Source organism: Oncorhynchus mykiss, chromosome 32 (assembly GCF_013265735.2).
Source record: "Oncorhynchus mykiss isolate Arlee chromosome 32, USDA_OmykA_1.1, whole genome shotgun sequence".
In the NCBI taxonomy this organism is placed as follows: domain Eukaryota; kingdom Metazoa; phylum Chordata; class Actinopteri; order Salmoniformes; family Salmonidae; genus Oncorhynchus; species Oncorhynchus mykiss.
In genome coordinates, this window is record NC_050572.1 from 18,598,856 (window position 1) to 18,618,201 (window position 19,346).

Genomic DNA, 19,346 nt, shown 5'->3' on the forward strand with positions numbered 1-19,346 from the left:
ATAAATGCAAATAAAAAAGAGAATTTAATTATTACACTATTACCCTATTGCTAACAAAAAAACACAAATAAAACTAAGTTGCACAAATCATATATCACACAAATACCCAAATAGAATAACACGTTTAACATTTATATATATATATATAAGTTTTCAATAAAGTTTACTTGGAAAATAAATAATAATAATAAATAATAAATAATAATAATAATATTTTGCCATATCTATTGATTTGAATTTATGTATAAGAAATGGTTAAAAGGCATAAGTCTACTTGATGCATGCAGTATATCAGGGGTGTCAAACTCATTCCATGGAGGGCCTAGTGTCTGCAGATTTGAGATTTTTCCTTTCAATGAAGCCCTAGACAACCAGGTATTGGAAGTTCCTTACTAATTAGTGACCTTAATTCATCAATCAAGTACAAGGGCGAAGCGAAACTCCCAGGGTCTCTGTGGAATGAGTTTGAAACCTGTGCAGTATGTTCCAAATAAATGTCCCTTGGAAACAGCTGAAGCAAATGCGGATACTTTGTTGTTATTCTGACTGCACTTTTTGACTGTAAATTAGCCGTAGTTGGTTAGCTAGCAAGTAAGGCATAAGAACGTTGCCAGCAAGTATGGCAATGGTACATTTAGAACAAACGACTGGGTCGCATCCATAGATACAGAAACTGAACGACTGCGTCACGTCTGTAGCCACCGAACCTATAGAACGAACAACAAGCCGGCTTGGTTAGCAACCCTAGATTTGTGTCGGGACTATATATTGTGGAAGAATGAAATAGTATGAATAAATTCATCAAAATAACGTTTTTAACGAAAATAAGTCAATAATTATTTGAATATGTTGGTAACCCGTGGTATAAAAATGCTAATGCCCTCGACGCCGATGTTGGAGGGTATATTGGCATGGTTTGGCAAATATTGGCCAAAATATCCTCCAAACACTGGCTTCGATGGCATAATTAAGCAATAAGGCACGAGGATGTGTGATATATGGCCAAAATACATACGACGGCTAAGGGCTGTTATAACGCAGGACGCAACGTGGAGTGCCTGGATACAGCCCTTAGCCGTGGTATATTGGCCATACTTTATACCACAAACCTCCTAGGTGCCTTATTGCTAGTATAAACTGGTTATCAACGTAATTAGAGCAGTAAAAATAAATATTTTGTCATACCCATGGTATAGGTCTGATGTACCACGGCTGTCAGCCAATCAGCATTCAGTGCTTGAAACACCCAGTTTATAATCATTTAAATAGGTCTATGCAACTTCAAATACAAGTTCAAAATGAACATAGGCCATTCGATTTTCGATAGAAAGTGTGTATAGAATAAATATTGTATATTTAGCCATGGATATCTCTTGATGAGAGTCTGGAAGAAACATGAGGATACAGTACTGCCACACTGTTCCAAAACTGGTTGAATCAACGTTGTTTCCACGTCATTTCGACCCCAAAAATCTATGTGATGACGTTTAATTAACGTGTAAAACTAACTGGATTTGAGAAAAGTCATCAATGCAATGACATTTCGTATTTTTTTCAATAAACTTTTAACCTAAATCCAATGACATTGTGAAATGTTTTGCTGATTTCACCTTGAATTCAATGTCTGTGCCCAGTAGGGCGCTTTTTAATTTACCCAGTTATCATATCTATTAAAATAATTGGATTACATAATTTTATTTTCCAAGTAGACTTTATTAAAAAAATACACAAAAGTTAACAGTGCACGATGACAATAAACGAAGAAAAAAATTAGTTACAATCCAAAATGGTGAGCAGCACAAGCGTACCTGGGCACAGGGTACTTCAAATAACAGTTACGCGGTGGGTCGGCAAAACGAGGAGCAGCGTTGGGTCTGGAGTATTTCGGGTAGGAGGGCTCAGCACACATACGCACGTTCTTGATACTCCTTCCATCATCATCACCAATGATTCCGTGGACTGTGGTTGCCACTGTCCTGTAGCTGGGATAACCGTCACCTGCGCGGGGAACAAGGTTCATCTCCACAAGTGGAGAGGCCCGGCTCATCCTCGTGGTTCCAACTCCTCTCTCCGCGCGGAATGGCGGTTGATCAGTTGGCGCGCTGGACACAACCGACAATGGAGCGGGTCTTGGGCTCAGACGAGAAGGACTGTCTCTGTTCAAGATGGATTCGATGGAGAAAGGACTGCTAAAGTTCACCTCATTATTATTCTGCATTTGAGGGCTGGCGAGGGTTGGTTTTGGTGGTGAGAAGACCGCTGCAAAGCGCTCTGATATCTGTTCTGCCTCCATTCGCACTTTGGTGGACAACTCCGGGAACAAGTCCAGTATGCCTTTGAAGTGGCGTCTTGCCATCTTCGCTGTTATTTGACTCTCGTCGACTTTCCAGAAGTTCTTTTTTGAGTGTGGCATATATGGACTGACTGGAACCTGAAATAGATAGACACGATAAACAAATGAATGTCTGTTGATCTCAGGGTGGTTGAATGAAATATACAATAAGTACGGTCTGATACAGTTGATATAATTGTTGTGGACATACCTTGACAAAACAATCGTTGGATGATAAGCAGACCCTGATGTTGTTCTCGATGCCTTTTCTGTCTCCTGAGAGGAAAGCTCCCAACTTGTCCATCAACTGCAAATGATAACACTCCATATTAGCACTCGTCATTAATTAAGCACTAGTAATTCATTTTCAGAACACAATTGAGATTACACCCTGGGTGATCCAATATATTGGTTTTACCTGAGTAAATGTGAGCATCTTGTCTGGAGAGTCCTGAATGACATGAGCAATCAGTCCCAGATAGGTTGTGGTCTTCTTCTTGCCATAACGTTGGTTCTTCCTTCGCTGAACAACGTTGGACGGAGCCTGTGGAGGTAGGAGAGTTCCCATGATGTTCTCTGTTACGTTCTGCATCTTTTTCGTTGTAGAGTTCTTCTCACACCAAGTGTCACACAGAGCACTGATATCAGGACCTTGCTTAGTGGAACTGTTAACCTGGACTGACCTCTGGATATATGTCCTGCTAGAACAATAGGACAAAAGAAGGTGTGCATTCTACATTAACTAGGCCTATAGGACCTTTTCATACTGAGAGAAGGTGTTAAGCGGCGGGGCGGGGCGCTGAGGGGGGGACATGTACAGTTTGTCCTTCTCTTTAGGATTTTCTTATTTTTAGATTACCAGGGTTCGACTATAATTTTCGTTATTATTAAGAAATCATTATATGACAAACGTGCAGCCTGTTTACTCAAAATGCTGATATCGTCCAGTACTAGTTCATGCGTTTTGTATGCTTTATTGTTCCCCATTATAAGTCGGTAGAGTCCCACTGTTGCCCTGGCATGATTTAAGACTTTTAACCCCTTGTAAACATTGTGTGGTTGATCTACAGACTTCTGGGTTGTACCATTGGATTCGTCTAGTGTGTCTGGGTCAACCATGTGATTAACTGAGCTAGAGCGGTGATGGTGAGACAAGGGGGCTGGGTCTTTTTTGTTGTTGACAAAAACGTATGTAGAGTCAGAATTAAAAGCTATTAAAAGTTATCTATGTAAAGCTGACACTCTCACGAACATGCATGCAGATTTTTGCTTTGGCTGAACTTTTTTTTTAAATGTATTGACATTTGTCAATGAAACTCATAAATGCAATTATTTTGTCTGTGCAGTTGTAGCTAACTGGTGGTGAAGGCATATGAGTATTTCCTTTGATAACAAATTCTTTGAAAGTGGCCCATGTAGCTGTACCTTAATAAATCTCCCACTAAGACTTTCATCTTCTTTGACATATAACTAACTATACTCTACCAGCCCTGGCTATGTGTCTATTGTGTATTGATTCTGTAACATTCCTGTGTGATTTTATTGGGCTTTTAAAATACATAACCAAGCAATTTATTGGTCAGTCACACTCAGAAAACTATCTAAATAAATCAAATCTATAAAGTCCATTCTTCTTAGAGTAATGTGTACACTCCAACATCCACAGTCACAGCACTCACCACCATGTCCCCCTTCTATCCTTGAAGACAATGTGATGGGGAAAGAGAAAGACTACTATTAGCCAGACATTGAACACTGAGGCCTTTAATCATAGGACATATTAAATATATGCATGGGTGTTTAATATATATTTGACATATACAATAGTAGTAGGCCTAAGTAATGATATTATATTTAAATATACAGTATATTTAGCTACATATGTTTAGTAACATGATGTAAATGTAAACCCAGGATAGCCCTCTCCTTTGCTGAACAGCTCTGATTCACAAACTGTCTCACTATATAGACTCCACTGTCCTGTAGTTCTCAGTGTTAAATGACTGTGAGCGTTAACATGGGGAGAGGAATGTACGACCACATTGCCAAGTTGGGCTCCATAAATCACCCTGTTTTATAAATCCAACTGAGATGCAGGGGAGTAGGTGTGTCCAAACTTTTGACTGGTAATGTGCCAGTCAAAAGATTAGACACACCTACTCATTCAAGTTTTTTTAAAAATTTTTTTTACGTTGCTGAATAATAGTGAATACATCAAACTATGAAATAACGCATGGAATCATGTAGTAACCAAAAAGGGTTAAACAAATCAAAATCGATTTTATATTTGAGATTCACAACCGGCTTCATGAGGTAGTCACCTGGAATCGGTTTCAAATAACAGGTGTGTTTTGTTAAAAGTTCATTTGTGGAATTTATTTCCTTATTAATGCGTTTGAGCCAATCAGTTGTGTTGTGACAAGATAGGGGTAGTATTCAGAATATAGCCATATTTGGTGAAAGACCAAGTCCATATTATTGCAAGAACAGCTAAAATAAGCAAAGAGAAATGACAGTCACTACTTTAAGACATGAAGTTCAGTCAATGCGGAAAATGTCAAGAACCTTGAACGTTTCTTCAAGTGCAGTCGCAAAAACTATCAAGCTCTATGATGAAACTGGCTCTCATGAGGACAACCACAGGAAAGGAAGACCCAGAGTTACCTCTGCTGCAGAGGACAAGTTCATTAGTTACCAGCCTCAGAAATTGCAGCCCAAATAAATGCGGAAATCTGTCCTTTGGTCTGATGAGTCCAAATTCGCAATTTTTGGTTTCAAGTGCCGTGTCTTTGTGAGACGCAGAGTAGGAGAACAGATGACCTCTGCATGTATGGTTCCCACCATGAAGCATGGAGGAGGAGGTGTGATGGTGTGGGGGTGCTTTGCTGGTGACACTATCAATGATATATTCAGAATTCAAGGCACACTTAACCAGCACGACTACCACAGCATTCTGCAGTGATACGCCATCCCATCTGGTTTGCTCTTAGTGGGACTATGCATTCCAGGTGACTACCTCATGAAGCTGGTTAAGAGAACACTTTTTTGGTTACTGCATGATTCCATATGTGTTATTTCATAGTTTTGATGTCTTCACTATTCTACAATGTAGAAAATAGTAAAAACAAAGAAAACCCTTGAATGAGTAGGTGTGTCCAAACTTTTGACTGGTACTGTATGTTGATGTTAGGAAAGGTAGGACACGTGTGAACTGGCATCATGAACTTTACCAAGCACAAACAGCATTTAAGCTCCAAACCTGGATGTCTCTACCATTGGGCTGACACTTAACCACAAATGGATCTTCCAGCAAGACAATGATCCCAAGCACAAATCAAAATCCACAAATAAATAGTTACTTGACCACAAAATCAACATTTTGCAATTGCCACCAGTCTCCGGATATATGACCTCGAAGCCAGTTCCACTGCATTTATTTGTTCCCATAGGGTAGCACACAAATGGCCCAACATTGTCTGGTTAGGCTGTCACTGTAAATACGAATTTGTTCTGAACTGACTTGCCTAGATTAAATAAAGGTTACATTTAAGAAAAATAAATCAATATTATCATGTAGAACAGAAAACCAGCAGGCTCCTGACTTCGTGGGAGAAGAGTTGAGTACCCCTGGTTTAGAACCCTGTCCCTAAAGACAGACAAACTGTGAACAAAAATGTAAATAATCTGTGGATGGGTCAGGGCTAGGTCAAAACTGTGATTTCCAAACGTTCCAATGTTATGGCCCTGTGATAAACGATTTGCTGCATGTGAATGGTACAGGTAGCCTCATCAGTAAGCCTTTTGCCCCTGGACAATGGAACTGATAGACCTAAATGGGGGAGACTATTTGGACTATAGGTAGGGCCTTCAGGCTCCAGTTTTGTAGAAAGTATTAGTCTAGCCACATTAGATAATCCCTTGGATAAATATTTAGTAGACTGGATACTTAGGTACGTTTACAATTTATTCAGTATAGGCTTACAAAACCAAAATTACATATTAAATTAACTTCAAATGTATATTATTTTCAAACGAGTTAGACTACTGGCTATATGTAGAAGGAAGGTTTTAAAAAACAGCGTCGTTTATCTCATGTAAGGCTTATCTATTACAGTCTAATACAGTTATTTGAGTAGAATGAAAGAAATAAATAGTCTATTTGAGCCAACAATATTGAAAGCCTACTCGATGATTACAAAACAACGTGGACTGCACTGACTGTTTTATCAAATGACATGTGAATTATAAGACGTGCTTACGAAGATGTCCTGAACTTCAGGGATAGATCTTGCATTGATCATTTCGACCATTATTGTTTTAAAATAACCATATAATGAATCAATGAAACCAAGTTAAGTCTGAGGGACATTTCCTCAGGGCCCGCCCCGCTGTTTACCACCATATCCTGGTTTGAAAAGGTCCTATAGGTCTAGTTAACCTGGAATGCACACCTGTACGTGTAGTAGTACCTTGTGCCTACATATGCTTATGATGATCACCATTTTACATGGAGAAAAAAACGTTTTTCACTTCACATTATGCACTTTTAAGTCGTTTTTGCCTCATTAAAGTTTATGACAACTTAATAAGCTACTTTTACGCATTCATATGCTCCCATCCCTGATTAAATTGGTAAAATTTTGTATACATTGTTCATCTATAACCTAGACAATGTCAATGTATGCGTTTATAAATGTCTGTTGATACAGTTGGAACCTCTCATTTAAAGAAAACATCTAAGAAAAACTTGGACTTTTGTAGCCAGCTGATGTTTTTCATTACAGGTTGATGCTATATTTCGTAGACATAGAAATCAGATTCGTTCTTTGTTCAAATCTAATTCGCAATAAAAGTAGGATGGTCCTAATCTAATTATATGATAATTTGGGTATCTATACAAAACGAAGTTCAATGTAAGACCTAAGTTTCAATGGCTGCAATATCAAGGAAAGGGCAGATTTAAAAACGTTTGATTCATCACCTCGTTGTATTCATTATGTTTTGTACTCTTGTACTCTTTAAGAATTTATTTGTTATAAATTATATCATAACATGTTTTTTCTTTCTTCCATTCTACCTAAATAACTGGACATTTTTATCAAATGGATGATTTAAGTTGGTTGGTCAGCTATTTTCCACAACCTTTTTTTTTGTTGGTATTTAAATGTCGTTATATACAAAGGGCCTGACCTCATTGAAATTATGTTCACCTCACTCATCTCTTCCATTGTCCCAGCTAATGCGTTCTGTATAACAAGGGATTATGTGGCATTTGCATCCACTAAATATGCATTAGACATTCACAGGACTATAACATTCGGAATGATGTGAAGTGCTGCCTTGCAACTCACAGTTTTAGCCTATAATTGAAAAGCAGATAAACAGGGGACTGTTTTCTAAATGCTTTTTTTCTTGCCTGTGTATAGTTTAGGCAATCCTGCTTTGTATAGCGTTCTCCATCCTAACATTCGATTGAATGTGATTCAACAATTCTTCACTAGATGGAAATGTTGGACAGGAAATGAACTACTGTTCAGCGAAAAGTAACCTCAATTCTAGGACTACACTGAGATATTTTGTAGGCCTGCAGTGATGTCCAGTCTATAAATAATTAACATGATTTTTGTATTCATTTTTTTCACGACTATGAAGATTGTGTTTTTGGAAAGCTCTAGGTAATATTAAATGGGCTAGGCCTACATGGGCTTGAACCGGCTTGAACTCATCACATTAGTAGGCTATAATAGGGCTGCAGAGAATAACCATTGTCATCTCCAAGTCCTGTGCATTTTACATTTTAAAAATATTTATTTAACTAAGCAAGTCAGTTAAGAACTAATTATTATTATTTTCATTTATTTACAATGAAGGCCTACCCCAGCCAAACCCTAGCTATGCTGGGCCAATTGTGCCTATGGGACTCCCAGTAACGCCGGTTGTGATACAGCCTGGAATCTAACCAGGGTCTGTAGTGACGCCTCTAGCACTGAGATGCAGTGCCTTAGACCGATGCGCCACTCGGGAGCCCATCTGGTGGTCCACAGCATAGAGTTTGTGTAGCCCAGTCCAGCCGGCGATTCGAATTCCCGCTATAACGACTTCATGCTTTTCCCATTTGTCCCGAAATCATGCATTCAGAATCTTGACTGACGCACGTAGCTAGTGGGATGAACGTCAGTGCACATGAAGCCAATACTCCACCTTGGACCTACCGGTAGTTTCAGCCCAGATTTTATCAGCAAGAAAACGACTGGTGAGTAAACTACTAATCACAAACCTACACCAGTAGGCTAATAACTTGTTTAGACACTACTCTATCTATTGACAAATAGTCTATTTCCGGCCAGACTGCTGCACATAGCTCGAAATATAACGTTATGACAATTTCCAACAGCCATGCGCTGAGATCGCTATGCAAATGCATGCGTTCTGCCTGCGACAGTGCGGGGTGTCTTCCTGCTTCTTGGTCAGGGTAGCTTGGCAACATTAGCTATAGCCAACTAAGTTCGTGGCAAGCAAGTTTGAAATGATAACGATTGATTAGATGGCGACTGAACTTGAGATTGTATAGAGTTCTCAATCTCGACTAATCGAATGCGGCCGATGCAGACAGTCTAAACATGATTCCACGTCTCTTGTTCTGTTATCTCTTTTTTGTCGAAGTAGCAACAATGCGATACAATGTAACATTTGAGTGGAAGGATCGTGTAATGTCTTGCTACTTTGTAACCACCATGTAGATTAGACTACATTATGTCACAATGTATAGCTATGGACATTTGCAGCATTGTTGCATCATTGAAGGCAGAAGTAGGGCAGGTTATTTTATTCTTCAACCATGAAACTAACGTCGATAGTAAGTAAGGTCATTCCATATGATTTCAATCACTTTCTGACTGCATCCCTTTTGACTTGAACGAAACCTTCCCTATGCCTACATGTTCGCCCCACAGTAGAAGTGGTCACAAATGTACTTTTTGGACCTGAATGCCAAAACATTCCTGAGATAGAGGTGCTCAAATTGACCCATTTTCAATATGTCTTCATCACTGAAAAATATAAACGGTTGATATCATTTGAAAGCTGACAAACAGGCTTGTTAAATTGTTTTATGATTTATATATATATTTTTTAAATTGTCATTTAAAAAAAACTTTAACAGCAATTATCAAAAAAAAGTATACAAAACATTTTTAAAAGCCTGCTCTTTCCATCACATAAATTGACCAGGTGAAAGGTATGACCCCTTATTGATTCCACTGATTAAATCCACTTCAAACAGTGTAGATGAAGGGGAGGAGACAGGTTAAAAATATATATATTTTTATGTCTTGAGACAATTAAGACATGGATTGTGTGAATGGGCAAAGGGTGAATGGGCAAGACAAAATATTTGAGTTGGTGTCAAGACCTGCGACGCTGCTGGGTTTTTCATGCTAAACAGTTTTCTGTGTGTATCAAGAATGGTCCACCACCCAAGGGACATCCAGCCAACTTGACACAACTGTGGGAAGCCTTGGAGTGAACATGGCCCAGCATCCCTGTGGAATGCTTTCCATACCTTGGACTATTCCCCAATTTATTGAGGCTATTCTGAGGGTAAAGGGGGTGGTGGGGGTGTATGTTGTAACTTGGACCCTATTTTACATAAATTGAGGTGTTTGTTGTGCCTGCCATCAGTTGAGACATGGCATACTCTTGAATACAGGGTAGGTGCCATGTTTTGGCTAATAAATGTACTAACATTTTAAATGCTACCACGAAGATGTTTTTAGGTCCACACATCAGAGAATGTTGACTTGAGTGGGGATATCCATTGTTATAAATTCAACTGTCAATCTTCCATAGGAAACTGATTGAAATAATAGAAATATAGACAATAGAATAAACATTCCCATGCAAATTGACATTTGAAAATGGGTGGACCAGCCGCCATCTTTCTGGTAGTAACTGGATGTTAAAGTTTCAATTCAATTTAAATGTCAATGGTTTACCAGCTAAATTTCAGGGTTCTCAAACGATAGGCCAATTCTATGAATTCGATGTATATGATATAACTGACAACCACCTTGTATTCAGCAGTATACTGTGTCTCAACCGATGATGGATGGGCACCACACAAACATTTCAGATGATGTCAAATAGGGTATAAGCTACAATATTTGTGAAAATGAGAGGTGACCATAAGACTTCTAACCGTTTCCCCTGTAATGATCCAATATGACGTATCATCTTGAGTGTAGGTTATACAGCTGAAGACTACAATTGACCATTTGGTTGACTTGGGTGTTGAGAGTTCGTACCACTGCGTAAGCGGAGTTTGTGGTGCAATTTGTCCTCCAATACAAATTCTGGTGAATCAAGAGTTGGGCTGTTTCTATGTGCTCTTAAATGGTTTACACTTTTATATTGAAATGTGATCTCTACATATACACATTGCTGCATTTCTTTGGGATTCCAGTGAGAACTGCTTGGCCACAAAGCTCTTCTACTCTTCCACCACGAGAGGGACCTCACAAGGAAGCTATACCAAGTGCTTTGGTCCTACCTGTACAGCCATTGAGAATTCCCTCTCTTTCGAAAGGGTCCACATGACCCCCTGTCCCCATGCCAGAGAAAGGAGCGGTGGTTTTCTCCACTCAGTCTAAATGACGTTCGAGATGCTTCCAGACGTCTAGTTGTGGTTGTTATTGAGGTCTGGTCTTGGCCAGATGCCTGCTGCTCCGTTTAGGACGGGGTCGTATTCAGTAGACACGTAATGGAATAAAATAATGTGAAACAGGAGATACTACCTGAAACTTTACAATGATAAACACTTATTTTTGTTTTCTCTTGTGCCCTAATGGAGGGTTTCCCAAACTCGGTCCTCGAACTTGATGATGAGTTGGCTATTTGAATCAGCTGTGTAGTGCTAGGGCAAAAAACAAACTGTGCGGGAGGCCCCAGGACCGAGTTTGGGAAACCCTGCCCTAATAAACACAACCCTGTTATTTTAGCCTAATTTAGCCTGTTTCTGCATTTGCACTCTACATTCAGCTCTGTACCTTTCCAATGAGAAACACTTGTTTTCTTTCTCTAGTCCCTAATGAACACAACCCTGTATTTAGCCCAGTTGTGAAGTTGCTGCTCTACATCTGGTCTTTCAGAAAATAAACAGCGACTTCCACAAAATCAGTGGGTCGTTCCACCTCAAAAAGCACAGGAGGATTTTGACTGTCAGATTGTGTTGGAATTGATTTGTTAGTCAGAAACAGATAAGATTAGTGTTCCTGAAACATTATTTTGTAGAAATATAATTTGATCAGGGAGATTCAGCTAGTTGATTGCACCCAAATTAGTTATTTTAATTTATAGGATTCATATAGTATTAATTAAATGTAGTACCCAATATCTAATTCGGACCAAACTTCTTCCTATCATTAAGTAAGACATGGGGAATTCAATAAACTGATCAAAAGCCACCCACAGACCTCCATGCTAATCCAACCCAAACAACTAGTATATAGTATCAGTTCTCTGTCTGACAAGTAGTATGTAGCTGTGGCTTGGAGTATTGCTTCTTCATACTATGTCATGTATTCCCTGTGAATCTGGCCGTTCACCCCCCCCCCCCTCCTGTTCAGAGAAATTAGCCATTGAAGTAACTTGCATTATTTATTATTTACCATAGTAAATTAGTTTGAAATTAACAGAATTTGCCCACTAGATGCTGCTGTACCTGCCACACCCTTTTATCGACGTTGTCTTTTGTGTTTATTATATAGATCACAACATTTTCTTTGCAACTTTGGGTAGAAAACCAATAGCTTTTGCTCATGATGACAATAAATTGTGTGGTCAACCTTACAATTTAAGCCAGTCCTCCATGAAAGCAATTCAGTTTGTCCATCTCTTAGGCTAAATCTGTGTCCAGGAAACGTCCCCTCTGTGTGTGGTTTATTCCCTCCAAAAAGTTTCTGGATTAGTTGGCCCATTTCTGGTGAACAACTAAACCATTGGGCTACAGCAGTTCTAATGATTTCAATGTTATAGTCTTCAATGGTAAAAGACCCAAACATACAATGTATAGTGTTTTGTAATGGTATGAGTCGATGTACGCGTGGAAATCTAATTAGCATTAAAAAAAATACCCATTGTACTTTACCTTACTGTACCTAACTGTACTTTAATGTACTGCACTGAACTCCAACTTTAAGGAAGCAGAATACATACATATTTGTATGGCAGAGAAGTGGGGTGAGGACGGGGGTAGGTTTACTCTGCCTGGTCTTTCCTCTCTCTCATGTTGCACATCCCATATGCCACCCTATTCCCTATATAGTGCACTACATTTAACCAGTGCCCTATGAGCCCTCGTATGGAATAGTGTTACATTTGTAATGCAGAAATGGTGTTTTCTATGCAGATTGGGGCACCGGCTGTGACTCTCTGAGACAGGAAGCTCCGTGACATTAGCCTAGCTTTGTGTGTGTCATTTGAAATCATCCAGCTGCAGGGAATGGGAATATCCCTTTGAACACACAGCCAGAATGTGAGCCGCTTCCTTTGGTTTCTGAATCAAAGCTGTGGTGTTGCCCAAAGCCGGAGCAAGTGAGTGGAGTAGGACAATTTTGGTGTGTGACGAGGCGATCCCTCTGCGATGGTGTGTGACGAGGCGATCCCTCTGCGATGGTGTGTGACGAGGCGATCCCTCTGCGATGGTGTGTGACGAGGCGATCCCTCTGCGATGGTGTGTGACGAGGCGATCCCAGAGAAGCCTGAGCAGCTCTTAGTGTAGCTTGACCACTTGAGCCAAGTAGTTCAACTACCAGGACTTTCCTTAGCGCACAGTTGACCCATTACTGACAACATGGGGGGGGGGGACTCACCAAAACCACGATGGGATAGTCCTGACCTACTGATAGCTGTGGGAATTCTGACTCCCAGAGCAACTAGGGGAAAAATAGATTTTATAATGTCAAATAAAAATACATACAGAGAGAGAGAGATCTCTTGTTGCCAAATCCCCAGCCCTTTCATTCTAGCCTACATTTAGCTCATCTAATTCACTGTCTTTCCTTTCTCTGATCCCTCTCTCTCTCGCTCCCTCTCAATTTCTTTCATATTCTGGAATGATCTCACTCTCAATCCATCTCTTTCTCCCTCTTCCTATAATCTATTTTCCATCCTCCTTGCTTTCAGTTCACCCATTATTTATCTATCTATCTATCTATCTATCTATCTATCTATCTATCTATCTATCTATCTATCTATCTATCTATCTAAAGCTAGGGGAAGTGGTGCTCTGCTGTTGTTGAGTATAGTGTGTGTGTCTGTAACTCTGGACCTGTTCTTCTGCATTAATAGCCTTGGCTTTGACACAGTTCACAGTCAAGTGAACACAAGGTTAAAAACAATCTTGATTCAAAACAATGACTGGAATCGGGTCAGATTTATCTGTGGAGAACAACAAAGGTAGTGACTGTGATGGACGTTCACCATGTACACTACATGTAAATCTGCTCATTTAAAGGCCTATAGCCAATGTTTACTTAACCAAAAGGCACGGCCAGGCTGGTAGGCACCTCTGTTCAAGTGCCGGCACTAATTTGCAAACCGATTCTATATGTAGAAACGGGCGAAAATGATGTCTGTCTGTTTCCCCCTGGCGGTCACTATAACACACCGCGCAGACAGCAAGCGAACAGACGGCAAACGAACTGACTTTTAATGTGCTGTGTTTTCTCCATAACATAGCACCTGCATTCAGTATGTTGTTGTGATGAATGAGTGGTCTTTAAACACCCATCCTCTAATTTTAGTTTGATTTGAATTCCCTCTTCTCAGAGCCCTCAAGCAAAGTGATATGTCTAGTGTAGGCTGAAGTGGCCCGTAGACGCTGATCTGGAGTCCGTTTAGCGTTTTCTCCTCTAATGGTTTAGGTTACAATTGGAGGAGGGGAAGCTGATCCTAGATCTGTACATAGGGGATACTTCAACAGAGTTGTTTCAGGGCTGTAAAGATGCACTGCTTGTGGCTGTGATTGGACCCAGAGGAGCTGCTGTGAGTGTTGTCATGAGCACTGTCAGAGAAATCTGTTTGCTGCTCTGCTTGCACACTGAGAGACAATTCTGTAATAGCTGACTAAATTACAATTCAGGGAAACGAGAGCGAGATTGGTAGAGGGAGGGAACGGGAGGGACTCCTGGTGTCTGTGTTTAGTCACGACTCAGGCTGACTGACCTGTTTTTCTCAGACTCTACGTAACGCAGGAATTACACACAGACACACACACACACACACAGAATGACTCACTGTGCCACCTAGACACCCAAAGCCCCCTGCTTAACAGTAACGCACACCTAGTCATTGTGGGGTGTTCTGTCTGAAAACGCCCGGCCGGCATTGGTGACAAATGCCAAGTAGAGGTTTTAATATGTGGTCCTATGGCGTCTGAGGCACTTGGAAAAAGCAGAAATCAGCCACTAGGCTATAGCTGCTAAGAAGATGGCGCTGACAGACATGGCAGCTCTGCTTCTAGCTCCCAAGCAACTTTACAGTATTACATTATTAGCTCAGAATGTTTTTTATTTTATTACATAGACTACTGTTCAAAAGTTTTAGAACACCTACTCATTCAAGAGCTATCCCTCCCCCACCTCAGTTTTTTTGGTTACTACATGATTCCATATGTGTGACTTCATAGTTTTGATGTCTAGTAAAAATAAAGAAAAACCCTTGAATGAGTAGGTGTTCTAAAACCTTTGACCAGTAGTGTACAGCCGGAAAGAACTTTTGGATATCACCAGCAGTACGACCAGAAATACGACTTTCCCGAATTGGATCCTTTGTTCGTACCCCTCCAGGGCAATCGAACTTATCCCAGAGGCTGCTCCAAGATATGGAGAAGAGGTATTCGGAATGGATGTCACGTGTGCTCCCTCCCCGGCCTCTAGGTCACCAGGCTGCTCATTATGGCGCACACCTGTCACCATCAGACTCACCTGGACTCCATCACTTCCCTGATTACCTTCCCTATATATGTCACTCCCTTTAGTTCCTTCCCCAGGTGTTATCGTTTCTGTTTCATGTCTGTGCGTTGTTCATGTTTCTTGTTTTGTATTATGTTGCGTTTATTTATTAAAACACTCACTCTCTGAACTTGTTTCCCGACTCTCAGCGCACATCGTCACAGAATAGCGCCTCTTGAATGTCGTCTTCCATGGCCTGGGTCTCAGCCACAGACAGAGAGTAGATGCGTCTGCTCGGAGGTGTAGCACTGGAAAACAGGTCGATGGCACAGTCCCAGGGGCGATGAGGAGGGAGACCGGTAGCGCGGGTCTTGGAGAATACCTCCCTTAGATATTCCTCCAGGATGTTGGGCTGGAGGGCAACCACAGGACTCTCAACCAACGTGGAACCACAGGGGACAGGAAAGCAGGTCTTCCGGCATTCAGGTGACCAGTCAGTGATTCTCATCCTCGACCATGAGATGGTAGGGTCATGCTGCTGAAACCAAGGTAGGCTGAGGATGATCTTGTGAACGGGTGTACTGGAGATGAAGAAGGGGATGTTTTCCTGGTGATTTGGCTCCACAGTAAGGGTCAGTGGCTGGGTGATGTGTGATGGTTCTGGATCCTAGAGGCCGACAGTCGAGACCTTGAACTGGAAAAGGAGAGGAGAGCGGGTAGGTAGTAATATTGAGAGAGGAGGCAAGGGTCTGTTCCCCGCGACGTCGGAATCCACTAAATCTGTGGACACAGGGCATGAGGGACAGTCAGTCAGAGTGATGGGTACTAAAGAGTCTAACCGGAAGAGCAGTAGAGGGAATACTCACTCCTGGTCCAGGTGATGTAACATCACGTGACCGTCCCTCTGCTCTAGTGGACCCCTGATTCTGAAGTAACGGACACGGCTGGCGCTTGTGCCCTCCTTGGCCACAGTACAGATAACGCCCCAGCTGTATCCGTCTGCGTCGTTCCGCTGCAGGAAGGCGCGTAACCCCTACCCCCATGGGTTCAGGCTCTGATCCCGAACACCCGCTGAAGGAGGGAGAAGTTATGTAGATGCCGACGCTCCCGGAGGAGGTTATCCAGACGGAGTGTGTCCAGGGTGAGGTTGTCATCCCAACGAGTGCGTCCAGGGTGAGGTTGTCATCCCAGTGAGTGCGTCCAGGGTGAGGTTGTCATCCCAATGAGTGCGTCCAGGGTGAGGTTGTCATCCCAACGAGTGCGTCCAGGGTGAGGTTGTCATCCCAACGAGTGCGTCCAGGGTGAGGTTGTCATCCCAACGAGTGCGTCCAGGGTGAGGTTGTCATCCCAACGAGTGCGTCCAGGGTGAGGTTGTCATCCCAAAGAGTGCGTTTAGGGTGAGGTTGTCATCCCAACGAGTGCGTTTAGGGTGAGGTTGTCATCCCAACGAGTGCATCCAGGGTGAGGTTGTCATCCCAACGAGTGCGTCCGGGGTGAGGTTGTCATCCCAACGAGTGCGTCCGGGGTGAGGTTGTCATCCCAAGGAGTGCGTCCAGGGTGAGGTTGTCATCCCAACGAGTGCGTCCAGGGTGAGGTTGTCATCCCAACGAGTGCGTCCAGGGTGAGGTTGTCATCCCAACGAGTGCATCCAGGGTGAGGTTGTCATCCCAACGAGTGCGTCCAGGGTGAGGTTGTCATCCCAACGAGTGCGTCCAGGGTGAGGTTGTCATCTCGGCAGGCCAGTTCCATCTGGATCTCCTCGCGCAGACCTCTTCTAAATAACGTGCTGAATGCCGGCTCATTCCATCCACTGGAAGCTGCTACTGTCCAGAAGGTAAGCACATACTCAGCAGCCGTCTGATTCCGCTGCTAGAGCTGAAGCAGACGCTCACCTCCAACTCTGCCCTCCGAAGGATGATCGAAAATCCATTTAAACAGAGCCACGAACCCCTCATAAGACTCGAGCTCCTCCTCTCTTCTCTTCCAGACGGCCGTAGCCCATTCCAATGCCCGCCCAGTCAGCAGAGAAAAAGCCACGGCAACCTTAGACCTCTCGGTGGTGGGAGCTCCCATCTGATGTGCAAAATAGAGGGAGCACTGATGGAGGAAGCTACGGCATTTGGATGGTGCCCCGTCATATTTCTCCAGGAGGGATAAACAGGCATCGCCGACCTGAGCAGGTTGCTTAATGGGCCGGTGTGCTGACTCGTTGGGTAGACTGCCTCTAGAATATCCTCTGCTGACTCTTTGGGTAGACTGGCTCTAGAATATCCTCCGCTGACTCTTTGTGTAGACTGGCTCTAGAATATCCTCCGCTGTTGAGAAGTTGTAGACTGTGGAGAACCTCTTTCATGGCCGTCCCCAGTTGAGCCAGCTGATCATGGTGTTGACGAAGAAGGTCACCTTGTTCATTGATCGTCTGGGAGATGTCCGGTTGTCCTCCCCGCGCAGACCTCTTCTAAATAACGTGCTGAGCGCCAGCTCATTCCATCCACTGGAAGGTAAGCGCATACTCAGCAGCCGCCTGGTTCCCAGGGATCGTCCCTTAGGTTGGCGTCCTGCGGCTGGAGCCGAATGCGCCGGGGAGGGGGTAACGTCGGGTATGCTCTGTCTCCGGCACTCTAGGTCGCCAAGCTCCTGCGTCTCAGTCAGATTGACAGGTTTCCCGCGCCTCTGCAGAGGTGTCTGCTCCTGATCCCCGGCATCGTCATTTTGGTCGGCGTCCTGTGGCTGGAGCTGCGTGTCGGGGAGGGGGTACTGTCACTTGTGCTCCCTCTCTGGCCTTTTGGTCACCAGGCTGCTCATTATGGCTCACACTTGTCACCATCGTTACGCGCACCTGCGCGTCATCACTCACCTGGACCCCATCCCTTCCCTGATTACCTTCCTTATATATGTCACTCCTTTTGGTTCCTTCCCCAGGCGTTACTGTTGCTGTTTCATGTCTGTTTGTGTTTCTTGTTTTGTATTATGTTGTGTTTTATTTATTAAAACACTTACTCCCTGAACCTGCTTCCCGACTCTCAGTGCACATCGTCACAGTGGACTTCTAGTCCAACTCGAGGCGTGCACACCATCCACTGCTTCAGAGTATCTTACTCGCTAATGTTCCATTTTTAAACATTTATTTTTAACCTACATTTAACTAGGCAAGTCAGTTAAGAACAAAATCTTATTTACAATGACAGCCTACTGAGGAACAGTAGGCCTTGTTCAGGGGCATAACGATTTTTACCTTGTCGGCTCGGGGATTCGATCCAGCAACCTTTCGGTTACTGGCCCAACGCTCTAACCACCAGGCCAGTGGACACCAACCTTTTCTGAGGCAAGATCACTTTCTGAGTCAAAATGCATGCCGAGATCTACTGCTCAGATTTTTTATTAATATGACTTAAAAAATGTAAGCCTATGCAACATTAACCAATGAATACATATACATGGTATTTACCAGAAAAAGTTCAATGTTTTATTTTCCCTTGTCAACCACCAGAATGATGAACAACTCAGGGATACCACAGTAGGCAACCAAGCTGAGCCAGCCCAGACACACTGGTCCTAGGGCCTGTCTCCTGTCCTTTCTCCCTTCCTCATGTGTGTGTGTCACAGTAGACCCAGGGTCTGGTTCATTGATTGTGAGAATGGGGGAGGATGGAAATCATGATGAATCCATTTCCTCCCAATAATACAGAGCTGATCAGAGAGCGAAGCAGAGCATTGAACCCCAGACACTAGCAGTCTATCATTAGGTTGGGGTAGAGATTATCTTATTTATGCACAGAGTTTACCCCTCATATCAACCAGCAACAGGTTCCTTAACACAGAAGGACAATAAAATGACCTACCAACTAATATTGTCTGTGTCTTGTGAAGTATGTCCTGTACACTGAGTATACCAGACATTAGGAATACCTTCCTAATATTGAGTTGCACACCCACTTTTGCCCTCAGAACTGCTTCAATTTGGACTCTACAAGGTGTCGAAACTGTTCAACAGGGATGCTGGCCCATGTTGACTCCAATGCTTTCCACAGTTGTCAAGTTGGCTGGATGTCCTTTGGGTGGTG

The 19,346-nt window shown here is 42.6% G+C and overlaps 2 protein-coding genes across 3 annotated transcripts in view; one reads left to right on the forward strand and one right to left on the reverse strand.

Annotated features, from left to right (window-relative positions):
* Positions 1-1,704: 1,704 nt before the first annotated feature.
* On the reverse strand, positions 1,705-11,202 carry LOC118946460 (forkhead box protein H1-like). Its single transcript, XM_036970926.1, has 4 exons — positions 10,881-11,202; positions 2,751-2,876; positions 2,544-2,639; positions 1,705-2,431 (listed from the first exon to the last, which is right to left on the reverse strand). The coding sequence occupies exons 1-4, from the start codon at positions 10,923-10,925 to the stop codon at positions 1,775-1,777; spliced, it is 924 nt and encodes a 307-aa protein (XP_036826821.1). The 5' UTR covers positions 10,926-11,202; the 3' UTR covers positions 1,705-1,774.
* LOC110488043 (protein tyrosine phosphatase type IVA 3) overlaps positions 8,341-19,346 on the forward strand; it is a 62,166-nt gene continuing 51,160 nt past the window's right edge. The window contains exon 1 of one of the 2 annotated variants that reach the window (XM_036970928.1): positions 8,341-8,585. The gene's annotated coding sequence lies outside the window, so the exon portion shown is untranslated. The remainder of the gene's footprint in view (positions 8,586-19,346) is intronic. The other variant, XM_021560003.2, reaches the window with a different exon arrangement.

Coding starts and splice junctions, on each gene's coding strand:
- LOC118946460 (XM_036970926.1), bottom strand. CDS start 10,925: ATGTGGACCCTTTCGAAAGAGAGGGAATTCTCAATGGCTGTACAG. Junction 2,640..2,750: donor AGATGCTCACATTTACTCAG/GTAAAACCAATA, acceptor TATCATTTGCAG/TTGATGGACAAGTTGGGAGC. Junction 2,432..2,543: donor CCAACGATTGTTTTGTCAAG/GTATGTCCACAA, acceptor TATCTATTTCAG/GTTCCAGTCAGTCCATATAT.